The sequence below is a fragment of the Anomaloglossus baeobatrachus genome, chromosome 3, assembly GCF_048569485.1.
Source record: "Anomaloglossus baeobatrachus isolate aAnoBae1 chromosome 3, aAnoBae1.hap1, whole genome shotgun sequence".
NCBI classification, from domain to species: domain Eukaryota; kingdom Metazoa; phylum Chordata; class Amphibia; order Anura; family Aromobatidae; genus Anomaloglossus; species Anomaloglossus baeobatrachus.
In genome coordinates, this window is record NC_134355.1 from 172,358,789 (window position 1) to 172,384,781 (window position 25,993).

The 25,993-nt window shown below is 45.6% G+C and overlaps 1 protein-coding gene across 3 annotated transcripts in view; it reads left to right on the forward strand.

The window, feature by feature from the left end:
* Positions 1-24,565, forward strand: part of ACOXL (acyl-CoA oxidase like) — a 483,610-nt gene extending 459,045 nt beyond the window's left edge. For all 3 annotated transcript variants that reach the window (XM_075338173.1, XM_075338174.1, XM_075338175.1), the window contains exon 19: positions 24,132-24,565. In XM_075338173.1, coding sequence (XP_075194288.1) covers positions 24,132-24,317 — 186 coding nt within the window. In that variant the 3' untranslated portion in view covers positions 24,318-24,565. The remainder of the gene's footprint in view (positions 1-24,131) is intronic.
* Positions 24,566-25,993: the final 1,428 nt, after the last annotated feature.

The window sequence follows — 25,993 nt, forward strand, 5'->3', positions numbered from 1 at the left end:
AGTTTAGATAACAACACCTCACCAGACCAGTATAGGTACACAATAGCTGGCGTTAATGAAATAGGCTAGCCAGCATATATAGGAGGGGAGCAAACGGGACCTGCTCTCCCACAGCATGTGATCAAAGATATTAACAAGTAGCTCAGCAGAGATTACCTCTTGCTAACCTTCCGAATCCTGTGAGCTGACACCTGTGTCTCCCTGTGCTGATCGCATTCTTCAGAAAAGTTAGCAAGCAGAGTGCCAGAATCTGTAGTTTCCACCGATCCTGATGCCGCCATGACAGTTGGTGATGCCTGCAAAAATCTTCTTCAGATAGAAAGAGATATAATGACGTTAATATTATGGTATAATAGAGAGCATCAGGGGGAACATCGAGCAGAAAAGATCTCTAAAAAAATATTCAAAAGTCAGTCATGGTAGAGAAATGAAAAATGGAGAGAGTACCCTGATCAAAAACATCTATGATTGTATTCTACCAATCTATGGGTGTTGGCACTCTATAACCTGCGCAACAGCGCTCCCACTCCTCGGTGGCTTTCCCTCACTAGCTGACCCTACATAACCCTCACATGTTAAACAAAGCAACTGAAGGATATAGGGGCGGACACAGACTGCAAGGGGTCCCTGTTCAAGAAATATTTTTGGGCCTCACCCTTCATACCATCACAAAATGATGTAAACATATAGATTGCACAGTTTATTCCTAGTTTAGGACACAAGTACCAAATCTAAACAATAAATAAGTTCCATATTTACCAACTGAATATAACACAGAACAGTCCTACCGCCCTTCTATCTGCTGCAGCTCAGTGCTGTCTCCAATACTTCTAGCTACATTGGCTGGAAATGGCACAACCTGGACACCCTGTGTGTTGCAGCTTGTCAGTGGAATACAGCTCAAGTCTCAAACTAGTGATTGTCTGCAGTGGTCACATGGGGCACCTGGGCTGTGATATCTGCAGCAATTGTAAACAGAAGCATGAGGGAATGGAACACTAGAGCTGTCAGGTGGAAGAAAGATAAGGATTATAGTTTATTAAAGGGATTGTCCAGACAAAGGTCGTTACCTGAAGGCCAGATTCTGTAAAAATAACAAGATAAATTGTATTTACCCCTGCTGTCACCCTCCTGGATCCAGCGCAGGCTGTCCTGTGCTCTGTGCCAGCATTAATCATGTCACCGGTCTATGGGAGACAGGACCGCTGCAGCTTGTGATGCATACAGCTCGTCACTTGACCGCTGCAGCCGATCACAAACATCGGTCCTGTGTCTGGCAGAACGGTGACATAATTAATGCTGCACAGACCACAGGATGGCAGCGCTGGATCCAGGAGGTGACAGCAGGGGTTAATAATTATTTTGTTAGTTTTACTAAATGTAACCCCTATTAGATCCTTTTGCCAGACACTTTCTTTACAGTGTATGTATTTCAAACAACTCCTTTAAAGGGATCCTGACAGCTGATACCCATGAGCCGTGGGCAGCCTGTACCAGGCAGTGGCGGTACAATCTCAGCCAGGTATGTGGGATCCTGACAGATGATACCCATGAGCCGTGGGCAGCCTGTACTAGGCAGTGGCGGTACGATCTCAGCCAGGTATGTGGGATCCTGACAGCTGATACCCATGAGCCGTCGGCAGCCTGTACTAGGCAGTGGCGGTACGATCTCAGCCAGGTATGTGGGATCCTGACAGCTGATACCCATGAGCTGTGGGCAGCCTGTACTAGGCAGTGGCAGTACGATCTCAGCCAGGTATGTGGGATCCTGACAGCTGATACCCATGAGCCGTGGGCAGCCTGTACCAGGCAGTGGCGATACAATCTCAGCCAGGTATGTGGGATCCTGACAGATGATACCCATGAGCCGTGGGCAGCCTGTACTAGGCAGTGGCGGTACGATCTCAGCCAGGTATGTGGGATCCTGACAGCTGATACCCATGAGCCGTCGGCAGCCTGTACTAGGCAGTGGCAGTACGATCTCAGCCAGGTATGTGGGATCCTGACAGCTGATACCCATGAGCCGTGGGCAGCCTTTACCAGGCAGTGGCGGTACGATCTCAGCCAGGTATGTGTGAACCTGACAAATGACACCCAAAAGCCATGGGCAGCCTGTACCAGGCAGTGGCGGTACGATCTCAGCCAGGTGTGTGTGACCCTAAAACGCTGCATTGATTCAGAGAAGGACATTAATAGATGTCCCCATCTAGTTCTACTTTATCAAGCACATGGGATAGAAGCAGAAATGAAAAAAATTAAGTGATGGATGGAGATATAGATAAGAAACATGACCACCGAGGAAGGATTTTCCGGTCGTGATGGTTTACTATACCCCCCCAAACTTAAACCTAATAAATAAAACACCGACTGCATGCGACTTGGTTAAACAAATTGGCCACAGCAGCCTTTATTACCTATTATTAACATTCTAACACAAAGGGGCGCCGTCCAACGGGCGACCCCAAACAAATAATAATAGGTAACACATAAATAATACACTGTACAAGTAACCCTATGTAGGCCCGGTCCAGAAACCTTTTCCTACACTAATATCCCTGGCCGCAACACTCCAACCCAGAGATGAGGTATTAATCACCCCACGGATTAATACCCCCCAAACTTTGCAGAACCCCATGCCTGCAATTTACCGGAACCCGGAGACACCATACCAAGACAGTGCCTCTCGGTCCAGCCACCAATCCCTTACAACCGCCTCTGGACCAGACCTACCCCCGCTGCTGCGACAGAACATATGACCCCATCAACTTTGCTTTCTTTTTTTTTTTTTTAACTTTCTTCATACCAGTTTATTTATTTAATTTATTCTTTTTTTTTTTTTTTAAACGACATAGCCGCCCGGAACACTCACAAAACACAAAGGGAGGGTGGGCGGGAATCCTTCGCCATCCGGAATCACAAGGGAAGGTAAGACCCCTCCCCTATAGCTTATATACTCTCCCCCCCCTCCCAATAGGGACCCTTTTCCACCAATCCCCTACAGTGTCCCATAATCCCCTTATTTTACTTTATTAACCCCCTCACTCCCTCCCTTCCCTCTGGTCATGTCGCCCCTCCCCCCTATGGGGTCCATGGCTTTCTGATAAATAGGTACAAACAGATATGAGATAAATAGATTGATAAATGCAGATAAGAAATATTTAGTTACAGATATTAGATAGAAAGCAATAAAAAAAATCTATTGTTATAGATAAATTCAGATATGAGATGACAGAGATACAGTAAATATAGGGAGATGGATATACTGACAAGCAAGAAAGTAACAATGTTTTGAACTTTTGATTTTCAGACTCCATATCTCACAATCCACTACAGCTTCAAATGTGAGACTACCATCATTTATAGACAATTATAATGGCCATCTCATACATAAATTTGACTTACAACTATTCATCATATGATTAGTTATGCAGATTCTTGTCATGTAATTGCATTGTTACTGTTTTGCTCCTGGTGGTGGAAAAATCTTTTTCTTCCTCTATACCAGGGACCTCAAACTCGGCTGGGTGTATGGGCCGCACAGAGGGAAAAAAAATAATTTGGGGGGCCGCATTCTTTGCAGGACAAAGTGACATTTTTATTGGTACCATATATAATATAATTTATTTTTTTACACACCTTTGGATCACTGATTTTGAACATTTTCACTTGTTTATTATAGCAAACGTGCACATTCTTTGTTTTAAAAAAAAAATAAAATATATATATTTTTTTTTTACATTTTATTCCTTTCTTGTGACTAATATAGTCTTACAATTAGCACTATATAGAAATTTTGACCAACATCTTTTAGTAATGTTCCCCATCTTGTTGTAATGTGCCCATCCTTGTCCCCTTGTGGTATTGTGCCCCATCCTAGTTCCCATCCCACAGTAATGTGCTCATCCTTGTCCCCATCCTAAAGTAATGTTCCCCATCCTTGTCCCCTTGTAGTAATGTGCCCCATCCTACTCCCCATCCTACAGTAATGTGTCCATCCTTATCCCCATCCTATAGTAATGTCCCCAGCCTTGTCCCCATCTTATCGTAATGTGCCCATCTTGTACTAATGTGTTCATCCTTGTCCCCATCCTATAGTAATGTCCCCAATCTATAGTAATGTGTCCATCCTTGTCCCCATCTTATAGTAATGTTCCCCATCCTTCTCCCCTTGTAGCAATGTCCCCATCCTATAGTACTGTCCCCATCCTATAGTAATGTCCCCATTCTTTAGTAATATGCCCATCCTATAGTAATGTGCCCAGCCTTATCCCTATCCTATAGTAATGTTTCCCATCCTTGTCCCCTTGTAGTAATGTCCCTATCCTGTAGTACTGTGCCCATCCTAGTCCTCATCCTATAGTAATGTCCCCAGCCTTGTCTCTATCTTATAGTAATGTCCCCAGCCTTGTCCCCATTCTATAGTAATAATGTCCCCATCCAATAGTATTGTGCCCATCCTAGTAGTGTCCCAATCCTATAGTAATGTCCCCAGCCTTATTCCCATCTCATAGTAATGTGCGCACTTTGTCTCCATCCTGTAGTAATGGGGGGGCAGTGGCTATAACTTACCGATCGCTCCCCTCACCTTCCACAGACTCCGGAGTGAAGGTGAGGGGAGCGGTCTCCGGCCCCAGATCCACAGTGATTGGACAGATCAATCACAAGGCCGGTCTCTCCAATCAGAGCTGGGGGCGGGTGAAACAGAGGTCACCCAGCTCCAGCCAATGATCAGGGCTACAGCTGCATTGACCATGGCTGGATTTCAATGTTTTAACCATTTTCAATGGCTAAAACATTACAGTGGCTGTGATTGGCTGAGCGGTGTTCGTTAGCCAATCACAGACTCCGTAGGTCCGAGGAGGAGACACCACCCCTCCTGAGGTCCCCTCCTCCCCGAATCTAAGGTATTTGCAAAGCGATCGCAGCCACCGGGGTGGCGATTTCGCCATGACGTACTGGGTATGTCATGGGTCCTTAAGTACCAGGGAGCCATGACGTACCCAGTACGTCATAGATTGCTAAGGGGTTAATGTGCCATCCTTCACATACACACACACACACACAAAACCCACCATTCTTCTCACCTGTCCTGCGTTTCCTCGGCTGCCTCATCTCTGCTTAGTGCAGCCCCCAGGCCCGTGCCCCTGTTCACTATTGCGGCAGGGGCAGTAACCACTGTCAGTGATTTATGTCAGATGATTGTATTACCGGCGCGATAGCACACGCCGGCAAAATATTCATCTGACCTAAAGCGCAAACAGTGGCTGCAGCCTCTGCACCTGCCGCGATAGTGAACCGGGGCACGGGCCTGGGGGCTGCACGAAGCAGCCTAAGGGGCCGCATGAGGCCCGCGTGCCGCGTGTTTGAGACCCCTGCTCTATACTACAAATTACAACCTGTTCTAACATTCTCTAGTAGTTCAGTGTGTTATTAGGTTGGTTCACAAGCGAAAGGTCACTGGTTCAATTCGAGGAGCAGCCATGAAGGAGGCTTTTCCCAAAAAAGAGAAACTGCATCATCCAGCTCATCGGTAGCTGTCTCTCAGCCAAGAAAATTTTTAAACTGTATCATGTGAGTGCTATGACAGCTATAAAAGTATTAAATCAAGTCCATCCATTCAAAAGCAAAGAGGTCAACATCTAGGCAAAATATTGGAGTCAACAATTCGGCTCATCACAAGGTCTACCAGTCCTGGTGTGACCAACACGACAGTGGAGGTGGCTTGCATACTTTTTAGTAGTGAGATCAGACATCCATGCAAGCCCCATTCAATGCACGTTACACAAGTTTGAAATAGTGGCCCGAAAAAAGTGAAGAAGCCTTGACTTCAATATTGTCGTAAAAAGTGACAGCTCATTTTTGAAAAAAGTATGAAAAGTGGACAGTAGAAGATTGGAAACAGGTGATTTGGAGCGATGAGACTACAATTACAGTGGAACCTTGCTTAACGAGAACAATCCGTTCTGGGACTGTGCTTGTTAACCAAGTTACTCGTTAGGCAAAGCAAGATTTCCCAAAGGAAATCATTGCAATGCAGACAATTCGTTGCACAACGTGTTAAATTTCCCATCCTGGTCCCCTATTCTGTCATTCCACACATGCAAAAACACATACAAACTCGCACAAACTCAAACAAACACACACAAACACACATGCACGCACGCACACGCACATATTATATGCTCACCTTACCTTCCGTTCCATCGCCGGTATCCTGGGACTTGCTGTTCTCTGGTACGGGGCCGGCCTGTGTATCGCGTTACCATAACGACGAGGGAGGAACTTCCTGGCCAGAGCGCTGATGTCAAAGGCAGAGCCGCTTGCCTCTGATTAGCCAGCGCGCTGCCTTTCAGTAGCGGCGACAGGAAGTTCCTCCCTCGTCGCTATGGATGCCGATACACAGCGTGGACTGGAGCGCAGCGGCGAACTACAGCACCCAGGAGGCCAGCGATGAAACGGAAGGTACACTATATTATGTTATATTATATGCTCACCTTACCTTCCGTTCCATCGCCGGCCTCCTGGGTCTTGTAGTTCGCCGCGAGGACGTCGCGAAGTACCCGGGAACTACAAGAACCATGAGACCGGCGGTGGAACGGTGTTACGGTTGCTGTGGCTCTGGAGACTATGTCCGGATTTCTTGCTACTGCACATGTGCAAGCGCTGGAGACTAAGTCCTATCTTTGAGCCATTGCACATGTGCGGGTGACATCATCGCTGACACGAGGTCACATGTCTCTGACACCTTCTATGCCGATTGGCCACTGGTCATGTGCTTGTGACACGTGGTCACATGTCTCTGACACCTTCTATGCCGATTGGTCGCTGGTCATGTGCTTGTGACGCTTTGCTCGGTGATAGGCCAGCGTGACGTCATTGCTGTCATTCTGGCAGCGGATTGGCTCTGGTGTCCTCCATCTTGGATGAGGCACAGAGTCTATATAAGACCCTGACGCACGCCGCCCGGCGCTCAGTCCTCTTGGTTCATGCATGAGGGTAGACGCCCTGTGCACGTCCCTCTAGGCATCTCTCTATCTATGTTAGGTGAGCGCTACCGGCAGGGTAGCATTCTTATACCTTACAGCTTCAGCTGCAGTCTGTATTTTTACCTCTTAGTGGAGCGGACATAGGCAGGTGCCTGAGGCACATGGTCCGGCTGGGCCTTGTGATTCTACTCGTAGGTGGACGTTGCCGCTAGGGTAACGTTCCTTATACTGCGTCTGGCAGTTGTTCGTATCCTCGCACACTAGGGGAGCGAACAGAGGTAGGAGTTTTGTGCGGCTTATGCTGCTGTCCGTCTCTTTTGCACCACTAGAAGAGCGGACCTAGGCAGGTGCCATATCTAGTGGTTCGTGTCCTCGCACACTAGTGGAGCGAACGCAGGTAGGAGCTTTGTGCGGCTTACGCTGCTGTCCGTCTCCTGGCACCACTAGAGGAACGGATCTAGGTAGGTGCCATTTCACACTCACTGCTTTTGTCTCTGTGATCTTTAACAGAGACCATTCCACACACCCTCCAAGTAAGTGAGGAATTGCTTTATTTTCTAATTATATTCCTCTGTGAGTTTAACAGAGGTATTGCACTCTGCACTTGTGCTATTATTTTTTACAGTGGCACACTTATATACCCCTTATCCTCTGCCATAGTCTGCAGCAGAGTCTTTGCACGGTGGACCCTGACTGTCTGACATTCCTTTAGGTTTTATTATCAGACAGCCCCCCGTAACATTAGGACTGAGCCAAGGGTCTGGCAGTTATGGCAGAATATCAGCAGTTACACCGTTACATACAAGTACTTGAGTGGCGGCTCAAGAGTATAGAGGATAAACCTCAGACCATGATGACATCTGCACATGATCCTCAACTTGCTCTGCCAAACAGATATTCTGGCGATGCCAGATCATGTCGTGGTTTCATTAGTCTGTGTCAGATACACCTAGAGGTGTATCTTCTTGCTTTTCTACGAAGAGGTCCAGAGTAGGCTTTATCATCTCCTTACTTCAGGACAAAGCCTTAGAATGGGCGACTCCCTTATGGGAGCGCTCTGATGTGGTTACTCTGAGACATCAAGACTTTCTTGATGCTCTTAAAGCGGTATTCATGGGTCCGCAGGTTACCCATGATGCGGCCCTGAGACTCTTAGCTCTATCTCAGGGTTCGTTATCCACTAGTTCTTATGCCATTGCTTTTAGAACTCTGGTGGCAGAACTAGATTGGCCAGAGAAGGTGTTGATTCCTATCTTCTGGAGAGGGTTGGAAGGCTATGTCAAGGATGCCCTTGCTACTCGTGAGGTCCCTGCTTCTCTGGAGGACTTGATCACAGTAGCAACGAGGATTGACGTACGCCATAGGGAACGTAGACTCGAGGTCTCTTCCTCACACCCTAAGCATCGGGCTATTCCAGTTGTTGAGGGTCCACAACCATCTTCCTCAGCATCTGAAACATCTCCCACTCCTATGGAGTTAGGTCATACGTCCTCCAGACTACGCAAGTCTGGTCCTCCTATATGTTACGTATGTCGTCAGGCTGGGCACTATGCCAACAAGTGTTCTAGTCATCAGGGAAACTCCCAGGCCTAGTAACCATTAGAGGGGGGTTACTAGAGACGTCTTCTGCACCCTCTAAGGCGGGCTTTGCACGTTGCAACATCGGTAACAATGTGTTACCGATGCTGCAGCGATAGTCCCGCCCCCGTCGCACGTTCAATATCTAGTGAAAGCTGCCGTAGCGATTATTATCGCTACGGCAGCTTCACACGCACATACCTGCCGTGCGACGTGCCTCTGGCCGGCGACCCACCTCCTTCCTTAGGGGGCGGGTCGTGCGGCGTCACAGTGACGTCACACGGCAGGCGGCCAATTGAAGTGGAGGGGCGGAGATGAGCAGGATGTAAACATCTCGCCCACCTCCGTCCTTCTCATTGCAGCCGGCGGCAGGTAAGAAGATGTTCCTCGCTCCTGCGGCTTCACACACAGCGATGTGCGCTGCCGCAGGAACGACGAACAACATCGCACCTGTCGCTGCACCGGCATTATGGAAATGTCGGAGGCTGCAGCGATGATACGATAACGACGCTTTTGCGCTCGTTCATCGTATCAAAAAGGATTTACACGTTGCGATATCGACTGCGACGCCAGATGTGCGTCACTTTCGATTTGACCCCCACCGACATCGCACGGGCAATATCGCAACGTGCAAAGCCGCCCTAAGTGTAGTATCCCAGGTCAGCTCTCATTCTCTGAGAATACATGGCCTATTATGGCTTTTGTGGATTCCGGAGCTGACGGGACTTTTGTGTCCTCAGGATTTGTAAAGGGACACAATATTCCCTCTATCATGTTAGAGGCACCTATTCCTGTCCGTGTTGTTAATGGGACTATGTTGTCTGACTCCATTACATTGAGGACAGTTCCCTTGCGCCTTTCCCTGCCTCAGGGCCACATAGAGGAGATTTCTTTTCTTGTTTTGCCTGAGGATATAGATGACGTCCTTCTGGGTCTCCCATGGCTTCGGACTCATGCTCCTCACATTGACTGGGAGTCCGACAGCATTATTAGTTGGGGTTCGAAATGTCAGTCCCGATGTCTTCCCTTACCACCTAAGGTCGTTGCAGTTGCATCAACTGATCTCTCTCCCATACCTACACCCTATTTGGATTTCGCTGACGTGTTCTCCAACAGGGTGCTGAGGTTCTTCCACCCCATAGGCCGTATGACTGTGCCATAGACCTTATCCCAGGTTCGGTTCCACCTAAGGGCAGGGTTTACCCCCTGTCGATACCTGAGTCGGAGGCCATGTCGACCTATATAAGAGAGAGTTTAGAGAAGGGGTTCATTCGTAAGTCTGTCTCTCCCGCGGGAGCTGGGTTTTTCTTTGTTCGGAAGAAAGAGGGTGATTTGCGTCCCTGCATAGATTACAGGGGTCTCAACGCAATCACAATAAAGAACAAATACCCGTTACCTTTAATTTCGGAGCTCTTTGACAGACTGAGGGGAGCTCAAGTTTTTACGAAGTTGGATCTGCGGGGTGCGTATAACTTTGTACGAATTCGAGAGGGTGACGAATGGAAGACCGCTTTTAACACCCGTGACGGTCACTATGAATACCTTGTCATGCCTTTTGGTTTATGTAATGCACCCGCAGTATTTCAGGACTTCGTAAACGATGTGTTCAGGGATTTACTGTTATCCTCCGTCGTGGTGTATCTGGACGACATCCTGATTTTTTTATCCTGATCTGGAGACTCATCGTCAGGATGTCGTTCGTGTCCTTTCCCTTTTAAGGGAGCACTCTTTCTTTGCTAAACTCGAAAAATGTGTATTCGAGCAGTCATCCTTGCCTTTTTTGGGCTACATTATCTCACAAGAGGGTCTGGCTATGGATCCTGCGAAGCTCTCTGCTGTCCTGGAATGGTCCGAACCTCATTCCTTGAAGGCGGTGCAACGCTTCTTAGGATTTATAAATTATTACAGGCAGTTCATACCCCATTTCTCTACTTTGGTGGCCCCTTTGGTGGCCTTGACTAAGAAAGGTGCTAATCCAAAAGTCTGGTCTACTGAGACATCCCAGGCTTTTGAGGCAGTAAAAAGACACTATTCAACTGCTCCCGTTCTTCAAAGACCCGATGAGAATAAGCCCTTCCTCTTGGAGGTTGATGCCTCTTCAGTGGGTGCTGGTGCGGTCTTGTATCAAAAGAACGGTGCAGGTAGAAAAAGGCCGTGTTTCTTCTTTGCTAAAACCTTTTCACCGGCAGAGAGAAACTATACCATTGGGGATAGGGAACTGCTCGCCCTGAGATTAGCCTTGGAGGAGTGGCGTCACTTGCTGGAAGGAGCGAAACATCCTTTCCAGGTCTATAAAGACCATAAGAATCTGACGTACTTACAAACCGCTCAGCGTCTAAATCCTCGCCAAGCCCGCTGGTCCTTGTTTTTCTCCCGCTTTCACTTCTTCTCCATCAACTATCTGTCTGGGAGTAAGAATAACAAGGCAGACGCTCTGTCTCGCTCTATGGTTTCTACCCAGGAAGAGATTGACGAACCTCGTCTTATCCTTCCCTCCAGGGTTTTTCATACGCTCTCCCCTGTGACGTTAGACCAAATCCCACCGGGCAAGACCTTTGTGCCGCCTGATCGACAGAATGATATACTGTCGTGGGCCCACACCTCAAAGGTGGGTGGGCATTTTGGTATTAGGCGGACACGAGAGTTACTGGAGAGGTGGTATTGGTGGCCACACTTAGCCAGCCACGTCAAGAGATATGTCGGTTCCTGCTACTCGTGTGCTCGCAACCGTCCATTACGGCAGAGACCGGCTGGGCTCTTGCATCCTTTACCAGTGCCAGATAGACCATGGGAGGTGGTAGGCATGGACTTTGTGGGTGATCTTCCGTGTTCACAGGGACATAGATTTGTGTGGGTCATTACGGACCATTTCTCCCGGATGGTTCATCTCGTACCATTATCGAGAATCTCGTCTTCCAGGGTACTAGCCAAACTATTCCTCAAGCATGTCTTTAGGTTTCACGGGATGCCAGATCGTATCATTTGTGATAGAGGCCCGCAATTTGCTTCCCGTTTCTGGCGAGATCTTTGTAGCCTTCTGCAAATTGAGTTGCATCTCTCCGGCATACCATCCGGAGACCAATGGTTTGGTTGAGCGTACCAATCAATCCATGATTATATACCTTCGACACTTTGTTGCTGAGAACCACGATAACTGGTCCTCCCTCCTACCCTGGGCAGAATTTGCCCTTAACAATTCGCTATAGGTGCTAGAGGTGGGGAGACAAAAGGCGCAAATAGGGTCTTACCCGATACAACTTGGAATGATGAAAAGGAAAAAGTACACTCACCTGATATGGTTGTGCCAGTCACAACTCCTTAGATCGCATGTGAGTGTCAGCGTGGTTTAAAGCAGCGGCCCCGTGAGTGGCAAATATATATATAGAAAGAAGGGAAAACGGGTTTTAGCCGCGCTAAAAAACCACTGGTGCAGGATTAATAAAGAAGTTTCTTTTTTCCCTGAGGAAGGAGACGGTCCTTGTCTCTGAAACGCGTTGGAAATGCTAAAATAAAGGATTTCTTTTTGTTTTTTTTTTGTTTTTTTCCCTGAGGAAGGAGACGGTCCTTGTCTCTGAAACGCGTTGGAAATGCTAAAATAAAAAAGAAACTTCTTTATTAATCCTGCACCAGTGGTTTTTTAGCGCGGCTAAAACCCGTTTTCCCTTCTTTCTATATATATACTTAACAATTCGCTGGCTGAGGCTACTGGGCAGACACCATTCGTACTCAATAATGGGCAACACCCTAGGGTACCGGTACCGTTTCCCGCTGCTGCACCTTCTCCTCTTGTAGCCGGCTGGGCAACTAATGCCAGAGAGGTTTGGGATCGGACTCAAGAGTCGATCCAAGCAGCTAAGGACCGTATGAAGACTGTGTCCGATCGGTTTCGTTGCCCGGCTCCTGTCTTTTCTCCAGGGGATTTTGTGTGGCTCTCTGCAAAACACGTGAAACTTAGAGTGAGCTCTGTCAAATTTGCTCCTCGCTTCCTGGGTCCTTATGAGGTTCTTCGACAGGTAAATCCTGTAGTCTACCAATTGAACTTACCCGTCCATCATAGGATCCATGACAAATTCCATGTTTCACTGCTAAAGCCGGCTATTTTACCTCACGCTCGTGAAGTGCACTCTCCTGCCTCTGATTCCTCTCGCTCTAGCTATGAGGTACGAGCCATAGTTGGTTCTAAGATGGTTAGAGGGCGCAGGTTCTTCTTGATAGACTGGGAGGGCTACGGCCCGGAACATCGCTCTTGGGAGTTTGAGGAGTCTGTCCATGCTCCCGACTTAGTTGCCGATTACCTGCGTCGCCGGGAGGGGGGCCCTTGAGGGGGAGGTACTGTTACGTTTGCTGTGGCTCTGGAGACTATGTCCGGATTTCTTGCTACTGCACATGTGCAAGCGCTGGAGACTAAGTCCTATCTTGGAGCCATTGCACATGTGCGGGTGACATCATCGTTGACACGAGGTCACATGTCTCTGACACCTTCTATGCTGATTGGCCACTGGTCATGTGCTTGTGACACGTGGTCACATGTCTCTGACACCTTCTATGCCGATTGGTCGCTGGTCATGTTCTTGTGACGCTTTGCTCGGTGATAGGCCAGCGTGACGTCATTGCTGTCATTCTGGCAGCGGATTGGCTCATGGTCCGGCTGGGCCTTGTGATTCTACTCGTAGGTGGACGTTGCCGCTAGGGTAACGTTCCTTATACTGCGTCTGGCAGTTGTTCGTATCCTCGCACACTAGGGGAGCGAACAGAGGTAGGAGCTTTGTGCCGCTTATGCTGCTGTCCGTTTCTTTTGCACCACTAGGAGAGCGGACCTAGGCAGGTGCCATATCTAGTGGTTCGTGTCCTCGCACACTAGTGGAGCGAACGCAGGTAGGAGCTTTGTGCGGCTTACGCTGCTGTCCGTCTCTTTTGCACCACTAGAAGAGCGGACCTAGGCAGGTGCCATATCTAGTGGTTCGTGTCCTCGCACACTAGTGGAGTGAACGCAGGTAGGAGCTTTGTGCGGCTTACGCTGCTGTCCGTCTCCTGGCACCACTAGAGGAACGGACCTAGGTAGGTGCCATTTCACACTCACTGCTTTTGTCTCTGTGATCTTTAACAGAGACCATTCCACACACCCTCCAAGTAAGGGAGGAACTGCTTTATTTTCTAATTATATTCCTCTGTGAGTTTAACAGAGGTATTGCACTCTGCACTTGTGCTATTATTTTTTACAGTGGCACACTTATATACCCCTTATCGTCTGCCATAGTCTTCAGCAGAGACTTTGCACGGTGGACCATGACTGTCTGACATTCCTTTAGGTTTTATTATCAGACAGCCCCCCGTAACAAACGGAAGGTAAGGTGAACATAATACTGTATGTGTGTGCGTGTGTGTTTGTGTGTGTTTGTGTTTGTGTGGACTGCAAGTGCGGGTCAGAGCGCAGTGGATGTATGGAACCGGAAGTGTCTGAGGTGAGGATTTCGCTCGTCCAGCAAAGCTTTCTCGTAAAGCGGGTTACAAATTTACAGAAAGCTTTGCTTGTTAAGCAAAATTCTCGTTAAGTGGGTTACTCGTTAAGCCAGGTACCACTGTAGTTGACTAGGCTCTGATGGATTTAAATGGGTCTGAAAGAAACAATGGAAAAATGGGCCAATGGATTGAGAAATGAAAGGAATTCAGTAGAGGAAGTCTGATGATATCGGGATGTTTCACTGCCAATGGCATTGGATACTTGACCAGTATTGATGGTGGTCTCAATGCTGAGTTATATGTGAGTATTTTACTATATAATTTACTTTTTACACTCAAGTACTATGGGTATAAAAAGGACGAGCAGGACAATGATCTGAAGCATATGTCAAAATGGGCCAATAAATGGTTCAATGTCAATGAAGTAGATGTGCTGAATTGGCCCCAACAGTCCCCTGACCTCAACCCAATTGAACACTTGTGGGTAGAGTTGAAGAAAAAGCTGTATACATACCTAAGTGAGTTGACCAATATGCACCAACATTGGTACCGTGTAGAAGAGACCTGGGATCAGATTTCGGTCGAGACATGCTTGAATCTGATCGAGAGCATGCTCAGAATGATTCAGGCAGTGTTGAATCATGTGTGTATGTATGTATATATATATATATATATATATATATATATATATATATATATATATATATATATATATATATATATATATATATATATATATTATTTACACCCACACCTTTTCCAAGAATGGCGGTGAGTGTGGAAGGTATGAGGGCTGGAGGCAGGGCTGGGGTGGAATCTAATGGGGGCTCCAAACTTTTGACTGTATGGGGCCCTCAGATTCCTAGTGGCGGCCCTGAATATATCCACAAAGGTCACACTGTAAAAATCAATTCCTCTCTGACAGTTGAACATTCCCAGAGAAAATACAAAAAAATGTATTTGTATAAAAAAAGAGAAAATGAATCACTTTTTATTATATTTTACTATATTTATACTTACTTATTTTATCATATTTATTCTTAAACAGAGATATTATTCTGTTTTCTATTTTACCCTAATTAGCTAAACAGTCAACTGAAAAGTTAAGATAACTCACAAGATCGATAAAGGAAATATTATAATTTGAGCACAAATAGGATTTGCTAAAATATAAGCTTTAATAAATAACCAGTAAGCTAATGGGTTTATCAAGCAGTCAGTCCTCAACAGATCAGAAAATGATGAGATATCTTATCAATATGTCATCGCTTTTTATGAAGAAAACTGATTTTAACAATAACCTGGCTAAATATCTTGAACTGCCTTCAATAAAGGCTGTCTAGCTTAGTAGTATGTAATAACATATTTTTAATTAAAAACTGGCCAAAACCAAGAACACTGACCATGAAATAATGACTTACCTATTCCTGATATTATGTACTTGTACATTATGCCTCTTTCCTCTAGTTCTCATTCTTGTCTCAACCTCCTTTTATTAGTTACTAGTGTAGCGCCCCTGAGACCCTCAGGGCACTACAGGGAACTGCATCCTCTTGGGGATGCAGGGCCTACCCCCTGGGACCTGGAGTACCAGTGCCGATTCCATCCAAACACGACCAAAATCCAAGTTCACCACTCCACACTGGGCATAGAGGGTTAACCATGTAAGGAGATGGTCACCATGGGAACGAGTCCATGGGTATAGCCAGCCTGGTGGTAGGGGTCAGTCAATCAGTAGTGAGGGGAGAGTCGAGTAGCACACAGGACAGGTGTGCGGACATGCATGAGCTGGGTCCGTGTAACGGTGACCACAGGGGCACAGGAGAGAGGTCGCCAGGATGGGTAATGGAGATACCGCTGGGACGGGAGCACGCACGGGGCACAGGGCCCTAGATCAAGCGCAAGTTTTAGACTGTTTGGCAAATACCTGCCCGGTGAGGACACCTTCATGGACTTCACCGAACCAAATAATCCGGGGGCATCAGCAGTAAACTAGGATCGGGGTTCGGACACTTACCTCCCCACAGGGTCCGCACTGCAGAGAAGGATACTGTACCCCAAAAGGGACAGTCGGGGCCCCCAAATGCTCCACGTTATGGGGACCCAATCAACTAAGAGTGCCGGGGACAGAGCAAACTGGGTCACTACATTGGCACTGGTCCTCCAAGGGACCTGAACCAGCAACCCCTGGGTCCACAGTAAGTAGAGACTGTTAAAGACAACCTGGTGTGGTCTCCGTTATTGCCCCTGTTACATCTCCCAGGCAAAGCCCTACCTGCGGAGGGCCTACAATCACAGCTGCCACTACCATCAGCCCTGGGAGTACCCACATTCAGCAGCGGTGGTTCTCCATCCTTAACTGCAACCCGCAGGTGGCATCACATGACAAAAACTCTTATCTCCCCTGTAAAAACCCCCATTAACAAAAGGGGCCCAGGGCATGGGACCGGGCAACGGCCACCAGAGTGACATTCCCATTTCTTATTGCCCGGGACCGAGTACCCCCTTCTCTGGGTGCTACACTAGCTGTAGCAAACAGGGTTGTCCGAGACCGTAACAAAGTATCCCACTCTTCCTCTCTCCCACTCTTCCTCTTTCTCACACTTCCTCTCTCCCACTCTTCCTGTCTCCCTCTCTGTCTCTCTGTATGTCTCCCACTCTTCCTCACTCCCTCTCTGTCTCTCTGTATGTCTCCCACTCTTCCTCTCTCCCTCTCTGTCTCTCTGTATGTCTCCCACCCTTCCTCTCTCCCTCTCTGTCTCTCTGTATGTCTCCCACTCTCCCCATTCTCCCTCTCTATATCTTTCCCTTTCTCCCACTCACCAGAAAACTCATTTTAACTGACATATAAGCTGTCTTATATTAAGATTGTCCTTTGTTGCCTATAGCAGCCAATCAGAGCTCCTATTAATGACATGTAGCAATATAGAAGCAGAGCTGTGATTGGTTGCAATAGGCCACTTGAGAAATGTCCAGCCTAACTGTCAAAACAGCCAATATATTACCTCACACATCCAAACAGGTAGTACGCGGTTGTTTTTTTGTGTGGTGAATAACCATAAAGCGCAGGATTAAAATTTTCTCTCAAATGACTATGACGTTAGCTGAGTCAAATGAGGTGGCTTTGCAAAATTTAGTTATTGTAAATGCGACGGTGCAGATTCCTTTAGCGGACATACACACGTACACTCGGCTTTAAATATGTTTAGCCGTAAAGGTCTTGTGTGTATAAGGACATGAACTGTGCCGCCAGTACTGTACACCGGCATATGTTCCCTGGCTTTTGTTTTGTAAGGGATTTACACTTTCGCGTCATATATAAATGATCAATAGGAAACTCTGCAATATTTAGAGCAGGAGAAGTTATGTCTATCCCTCGGAGTGATTTTTATGAGCTGGCAGTTAGTCACTGGTGATTTACATTTGTTTGCACTTAGATCTGTGGTGAGAGAATACATTCATCTCTAAACTAAAGAAATATTAGTTTCATAAAGTGTTACACTTTCTGGCACTTTATATATAGGTTGTAAAATAGACCACAAAACTAATTAAAGCGGTTATCCACTTCTTTTAGATTGATGACCTATTTTTAGGATAGGTGATCAATGTCTAATTGGCTAGGGTCTGAACACCCCGCACCAATGCTGATCAGCCGGACTTGGCGCCGGCAGCAGGTTCCCAGAAATGCTCAGTTCCGGAGCTGCCTCGTCTTCTGATAGCAGCCAGGTACTGCACATCCGCCTAGTTATTGATTTGAATGGAAGGCCGATGTGCAGTACCTGACCATGCCCGCTATCCGTTGATGTTGCAGCTCTAGACCTGAGCATTTCTGTGTCACTCTAGGTGTGGGGAAAAACTCTGTGACTAGGGGAGATGGAGATGGTGACCCCTGATAAAACCTTCCGCTAGCCCCTTGCTCCTTTGACTTCACTAGATAGGGTCTGCGCCTATGTGCCGAGCAGGATACATGGCCCTAGCTGACCCTGAATTGCACCCTAGATTATGAATGGTCAGGATGAGCACTAGTCAACCCCACTAAGTCCTAAAAAAAACCTCAGTGGAAAGCAAATAAACAACTTATCTCCAAGATAGATAGAGGAACAGCAACATACAACAACGTTTCTCCAGATGATTACAAGCTGATTGCTTGCAATCAGGCCCATACAGAAACTTAACTCTATCACTAGCAGCATACCAAAGGGAATTGCAGGTATATAAAAAAAAAAAAACAGAGGGTGAATGATAATGATTAGTAGCTAAAAGGAAAAGATCTCCGCCGGATCCTAAAGGGGAAAGAGTAAACCCTTACAAAGAAGACACACAAAACTCCATGCACACCATCATAGAGAAAAGGATGGACTATCAAGGAGCAGTTTGTGCAGCCGAACACTACAGGGTTCTCTTTCAACTATAACACACCCGTGACATTCTGGCAGCATAGAGAACTGCTTATCGGCGGGGTGGCCATGTGTTGTACTCCAGCCAATCAGACATTGATGACTTTTCCGAAGAATAGGTCATCAATATAAAAGTAGTGGCCAACCTTTTAAAATGTTTTCTGCCCTATGAGGGCTACAGATGAGAGATATGGTCTATGTGTCTATTTTTAACAGTAAGCTACTTCTGTTAAGCAAGGTTTTTAAAATGGATATTTATCACTACACATGTTCATGAAACAATCTGAAATTTTACTGTGACTTCATTCAACTTCACCAAAACTAAAGATGGATTTACTCTCACAGATTTCTAACTTTTCAGACAATCTTACAGATTAATAAGCTTCGGTTAGCCATGCACACTAACAGATACCCTCGTATTTTTTATCTGTCCTAAAATAACAGCTTTCTATTTCCTATATTGAATTTGTCTTTCAAGTGTTTTACAGATGCTGTTGACACACGTCAACCACTTTATAAGCAAATTAGATGAATTTTCTAGCAAATGAGACAGATTTTAAGCAAATTAAATTGCCTTATACACAATCGCAAAGAAATTGCTCATATAGCTGAATGTGTAAATACATCCTCTAGAAGCACTCCTAGGGGATGGTCCCTGAGCCTCAGACCGTGGTATAAGAAGAGCTGTGCAGCCTGTGAATCTCATGCTTTGTCTAAAGCAGTGTCTCCTCCAACTCTAGTCCTCAGGAACCACCAACCATTTTTCTGGATACCCCTAGTATTGCACAGGAGGTGGAATTATCATGGCCAATATCAAGAAAATCCTGAAAACATGCACTCTTGAGGCCTGGAGTTATGAAAGATTGGTCTGGAGGCAATTCACAGCCAACCCATGTTTATTCTCAGATGTCATCCTAGTTGCATCGTTTTTTCTCCTCTCATTTTTCAGTATAGGTAGACTGTACTTTTATTTTTATCCATCAACTATGAACTATGTCTAAGTTAAAATAGAACTCAGATGGAAGTCCGAAGAACAATGTTTGTCTCACTAGTTTCACCGTTGCACACATGAGAATAGGATGTGATCTGAATCTCAAGGACTAAAGATAAGAACCAATTTTTAAAACTGATGTCTCAATGGATCATTGTAATTCTGAATCAGTGAGCTGCCTGAGAAATAATATACCGGCAGTACATGGGTATGTCACATTCTTTACATCTTAAAGTGTAACCATCGTTTTAATTTTTATTTCATAAATCTCATCAGCACCAACTGCCATCTCCTATCTCCGTAATGGGAAAGTCTTCACTGAATACAGATTTTACCTGAGAATTGAGAATTTTGATAATGACTGATCAATTCTGGCAGAGAAAGAAGCAGATTGTCTGATAAGATATATTACAAAGTTGTTTATTTTCATGTGTACTACTAATTTATTAAATACAAATTAAAATGTGGCAATGCGAACAGCTCCTACAGTGCTGGCCAAAAGTATTGGCACCCCTGCAATTCTGTCAGATAATACTCAGTTTCTTCTTGAAAATGATTGCAATCACAAATTCTTTGCTATTATTATCTTAATTTAATTTGTCTTCAATGAAAAAAAAATAAGTATTTGTCATAAAGCCAAATTGGATATAATTCCTCACCAAACATAAAAAGGGGGTGGACAAAAGTATTGGCACTGTTTGAAAAATCATGTGATGCTTCTCTAATTTGTGTAATTAACAGCACCTGTAACTTACCTGTGGCACCTAACAGGTATTGGCAATAACTAAATCACACTTGCAGCCAGTTGTCATGGATTAAAGTTGACTCAACCTCTGTCCTGTGTCCTTGTGTGTACCACATTGAACATGGAGAAAAGAAAGAAGACCAAAGAACTGTCTGAGGACTTGAGAATCCAAATTGGGAGGAAACATGAGCAATCTCAAGGCTACAAGTCCATCTCAAAAGACCTGAAAGTTCTTGTGTCTTGGGTGCGCAGTGTCATCAAGAAGTTAAAAGCCCATGGCACTGTGGCTAACCTCCCTAGATGTGGAAGGAAAAGAAAAATTGACGAGAGATTTCAATGCAAGATTTGTGCGGATGGTGGATAAAGAACCTCGACTAACATCCAAACAAGTTCAAGCTGCCCTGCAGTCCGAGGGTACAACAGTGTCAACCTGTACTATCCGTCGGCGTCTGAATGAAAAGGGACTGTTTGGTAGGATACCCAAGAAGACCCCACTTCTTACCCCGAGACATAAAAAAGCCAGGCTGTAGTTTGCCAAAACTTACCTGAGAAAGCCAAATACGTTTTGGACGAATGTTCTCTGGTCAGATGAGACAAAAGTAGAGCTTTTTGGGAAAAGCCATCAACATAGAGTTTACAGGAAAAAAAAAAGAGGCATTCAAAGAAAGGAACACGGTCCCTACAGTCAAACATAGATGAGGTTCCCTGATGTTTTGGGGTTGCTTTGCTGCCTCTGGCACTGGACTGCTTGACCGTGTGCATGGCATTATGAAGTCTGAAGACTACCAACAAATTTTGCAGCATAATGTAGGGCCCAGTGTGAGAAAGCTGGGTCTCCCTCAGAGGTCATGGGTCTTCCAGCAGGACAATGACCCAAAACACACTTAAAAAAGCACTAGAAAATGGTTTGCTACAAAGCACTGGAGACTACTAAAGTGGCCAGCAATGAGTCCAGACCTGAATCCCATAGAACACCTGTGGAGAGATCTCAAAATGGCAGTTTGGAGAAGGCACCCTTCAAATCTCAGGGACCTGGAGCAGTTTGCCAAAGAAGAATGGTCTAAAATTCCAGGAGAGCATTGTAAGAAACTCATTGATGGTTACCGCAAGCGGTTGTTCGCAGTTATCTTGGCTAAAGGTTGTGCAACCAAGTATTAGGCTAAAAGTGCCAATACTTTTGTCTGGCCCATTTTTGGAGTTTTGTGGGAAATGATCAATGATTTGATTTTTGTTTCATTCTCTTTTGTGTTTTTTCATTGCAAGCAAAATAAATGAAGATAATAATACCAAAGAATTTGTGATTGCAATCATTTTCAAGAAGAAACTGAGTATTATCTGACAGAATTGCAGGGGTGCCAATACTTTTGGCCAGCACTGTAACTACTTAAGGAACAATGCAACAGATGATATTACCGTACTATAAGTAGTTAACTTTTCTCTGAAAATGAAAAATAAAATCTAATGTATTTCTATTTACTGAATGTAACACCACTGATGAGAGGCTGACTCCGTGAGGTTAATGACTTGAATCCTAACTCAATGATTAGTCTTGTAACTTGCATATCAGGTCGCACAAAACAATCTTGTGTAACCATAATAATTAAATTGCCCATCATCTTTACCATCATCTGAATGGGTTTCCTGCAACCTCTTTATATCCTCAGACGTGCCATGCCTACCTCAGAAAAAGTTTTATACTTGTTCCGCACTGTATGTAAATTCTGCGGTCCAGTCCAATAGATGTTTCGAAATTGCAATCAGCACCACCTTGCTCCCTTCTAACACCACCTCTTCTTATTGTAAGTAAGTTGGTGACGTCTCCACATCATCCACACAGTGCCTGAAGTCTTGCCCCTGCACAGTGTAATCACTGGCTGTTCAATAGGGCACAATGAGGTGCGTCTGGGCAGGTCTCCGATTACAATGTGCCGGTGTGAGACTTCAGTCTTTCATCAGCAGAGTGCCCGAAGTGTTTCACCTGTGCAGTATAATCGCTGGCTGTTCAATTCAGCAAAGTAAGGTGTGCCTGCGCAGGTCTCTGATTACACTGCACAATTGCGAGACTTCGGTCTTTATATCAGCCACACAGTGCCCGGCGTCTTGCGACTACACATTGGAATCACTGGCTGTTTAATAGGGCACAGTGAGGTATGCCTGTGTTAGGTTGAACACTTAGAAATGTCCACTAGTTGCCTGCTCCTGACTTTATTAGTGTAGATCAAGTGCATTCACGAAAGAATAACACTAGACACACACAGTCGGATGTGAATCTTTCCTCAATCAGAGGTTGGCCCAAAGTGAGCTTTATTTCTAAAAGCTGCAACCTATATAAACTAGGGTATAGGACATGGTTATCTCTGTAGTAGACATGTTCGGATGTGCCCATTGGCCGGTGGGTTGAACAATGAGTTCGTCCATGGGCTGATTGGTGGGCGTCATCGTGAGCTGGTCTGTGAGGTCATCAATGGGGTTGTTCAATGAGGTAATCAGTGGGGTGGCCCTCTAGGTTGTGGGTCTTTTCCCTTATATGGTGATTCTTCTTACATCTGGACATTCCTTGCATACCAAAGCAGAGTGTGGAAAACAGGAAATGGCAGCCATCTTAACTGTGTGTTACATGATGATATATCTGAACTGATTATGTAAGGTGAAATAATATGTTTCATCAGTGATTTCCCACAACCCTCTACGTCTCAAGGTTACTTAAGTATTTGGTCCAATGGCCCTCCTGAACACCAGCACCGTTCTTTGCTTCCACTGCGCAGGCGTGAGTCTTCGGGCAATGTGTGAATGACGTAGAGGCGGAAGAGGCAGCGTTAGCAGGGAGTAGGGATCGCAATTAGGAAACGTCCATCGAACTGGACCATTTAATTTACATACAGCGCGAGACAAGTATAAAACTTTTTCTGAGGTATGCAGGGTACGTCTGAGGATATAAAGAGGTTGCAGGAACCCCATTCACATGATATTAAAGGTGATGGGTAGGGATTAAAACCAAAAAAGCTAGTGACAGGCTCCCTTTAAATGGAACCAACAAACCAGGATTTTGGTATATGATGTAAAGGCAGTGTCATACTGGCATTGGGATGCTGAATCCCAGCATACCTTTTGTTGAAAGATCCGATACTTGGTTGCTGAAATATCATTAATCAAAGTTGCTGAAATGCACTGCACTTTGACGTGTGCATTGGTCGTGGGCCTTTATAGGTTGTGTCCTCAGCGTATATTCCTCCTCCTGCGTCTTGTATTGCATGCCATCTTTTCTTTATTAAAATATCAAGCCACGCTGCCATTGCTGCTGTTGATGGCGCGTACGCATTGCCACAGTAATTATTTCTTCATTAAAATGGCGCTGGAGTCCGTGAATGCACGTACTGCGATCTTCGGTGTCATTTTATTGAAGACACTGTGGTGAAAACTATGAGCAGCAGGGATGCATACGCAGAAGTAGAAAAAAAATAAAAAAAATCTGCACATGCACTGATGCTGTTCATAGTCTTCTCCATGTTGTCTTCAATAAAATGATGCCAGTATGTGCATGCACGGACTCGGCGCCATTTTAATGAAGACATTATTACTGTGGCAATGTGCACGTGTTGCCAACAGCAATGGAGGCGCAACGCGATATTTAAATATAGAAAAGGTAGAATATATTGGCCGAGGACCCGACACACAAAGGCCCCCCCCATTGCACACGTAATCAAAGTGCAGTGCATTTCTCCTACTTTGATTGAAGATATTTCAGCCATCAAGCATCCGATCTTTCAACAAAAGGCACACCTGGATTGAGCATCCTAGTGCAAGTATGGCACTGCCTTTACTTCATATAGTAAAATCCTGGTGGTTGGCTCACTTTAAGGCTTTGTCTTCTGTAGTGTTTACTCAGAATACAAGCAGCTTCTCTAGCTGTGTGACTCATTGTGACTCCATACCAGTTTATCACGTCTCGCTTATAATTGTATTTTGTTTTACAGTTACTGGAGCTGTGCAGGTTGGTGAAAGATGATGCCCTGAAGGTTGTTTCCGCTTTTAACATACCACGTGACACAATCCAAGCCCCTATTGCTGGCATTCCTAACCCAAAGGCACAGTGGGCTTATTACCCTCAGCCAAAAGAAGATGACCAAAATGTGCCAAGGAAAGTCAGTGCCAAACTATGATCTGATCCTGCCGGATGTCGACACAAACAGCCAAGTGAAGGAGAAACAAATGAAATGACTTTCAGAAAATGTTTTGTTTCCTTGTTCTCAAATGCAGGAAATGATCCAATTACCTTTATAATAAAGACACAATCCTCTTTTAATTGTTAATATTGAGGAACAGACATTTAAGCTGGACCACTATAACTGCTGGACTTTTGTAATTTAAAAGTAGATTCTTTTAATAATAAACTATTAGTAATGAAAAATCAATGATGTGGGTATCATCTATTATGAATATAACTTCAAAAGATACATCATAAATTATTCAAACATATAGAATCTTGCACATATACTCCACAGATTTTTCCTTTGCTGTGTATTACTGCCATGTAATTGGACTGATCACCGGCGTATTGGTACTGTATATGGCACAGAATATTGTGCAGTTGGCTGGATATTGGTCCTTAGTCCTATAATTATGCATGCTATGTTTCTAGACATTTAATCCCTTCACCCCAGAGGGATTTTGCTTTTTCATCTTCATTTTTCCTCCCCTTCTTCCAAGAGCTATAACTTTATTTTTCCATCAATCTTGCCATGTGAAGCCTTATTTTTCGCTGCATGAGTTGTACTTTTGAATGAAATTATTAGTTTTACCATATAATGTACTGGAAAACGAGAAAAGAGAAAAAACTTCCAAGTGTGGGGAAATTGCCTAAAAACATTTTGCAAAAGGATGTCATTGAGGTCTTTTATTTACTAAGTTCACTATATGGTAAAACTAACATGTCAGTATGATCCCTTACATAAGTATGAGTTCATAGATACCAAACATGTATATGTGAAGCCGCTGATGCTTCAGTCGCCACATGGTACTGCACCTGACTTAAGGTGCAGTGCTTAACTCGGATCCAGAGGAGATCGGTACCGGTTACACTTACACAACTCGTACACACAACCTGGTTGTCCTCCCCACTAGGGACCGGGCTACGGTCAGGTTTTTAGGCAGTCACCAAACATGGGGGCAGCCACCCACTAGTGACAGGGACTGGGGAGGAGCAGCCACCAGGGGGAGTTAGGAGCCTACACGACAGAGAGAGTTCTCCAGCAGAAGAGGAAAGGAGCAGACGGTTTGACTTGTGGCTCTGGTGGGACGCAGGAGTTCATACAGTCGCTGAGGTGTGAACTTGATTGCTTCCTTGGGATCAGTGCAGCACAGGGTGCATAACCCTAGGGGAGATCACACTTCAAGTTGGTTTTCCAGAATCTGCCAGGGACAGGGGGATTGTACGTCCCTCTGGCCAACACAGTGCCCTGAGCACAGTGCTGGATAGGATCCGGGGCCTTGATTGGAACAGCGGCACCTGCAAACGGGAAGGGAGTTTTCACTCAACATGGACTGGGGTCCCCAAGTAGTTTTAAGCCACGGGGGATCCATCTTACATGGCACAAAGAGGAAGGGCCCATCGACTATCGCACCAGCCTGACCTCTAAAGGATCCGGGTTAGACGGGGTCCATCACAGCAGGTACTTCCTGGGCAAGCGGTATAACTGAGTAAAACACCTGGAACCCGCAGAGACTTTGCCCGCCATTACTACTCCCCTCATCATCCTCCCAAGGGCTCGCTCCACCTGTGGGGAGCAGAAACACCTCAGCTACTACTACCATCCGCCCCGGAGGACAGCAGCAGCGG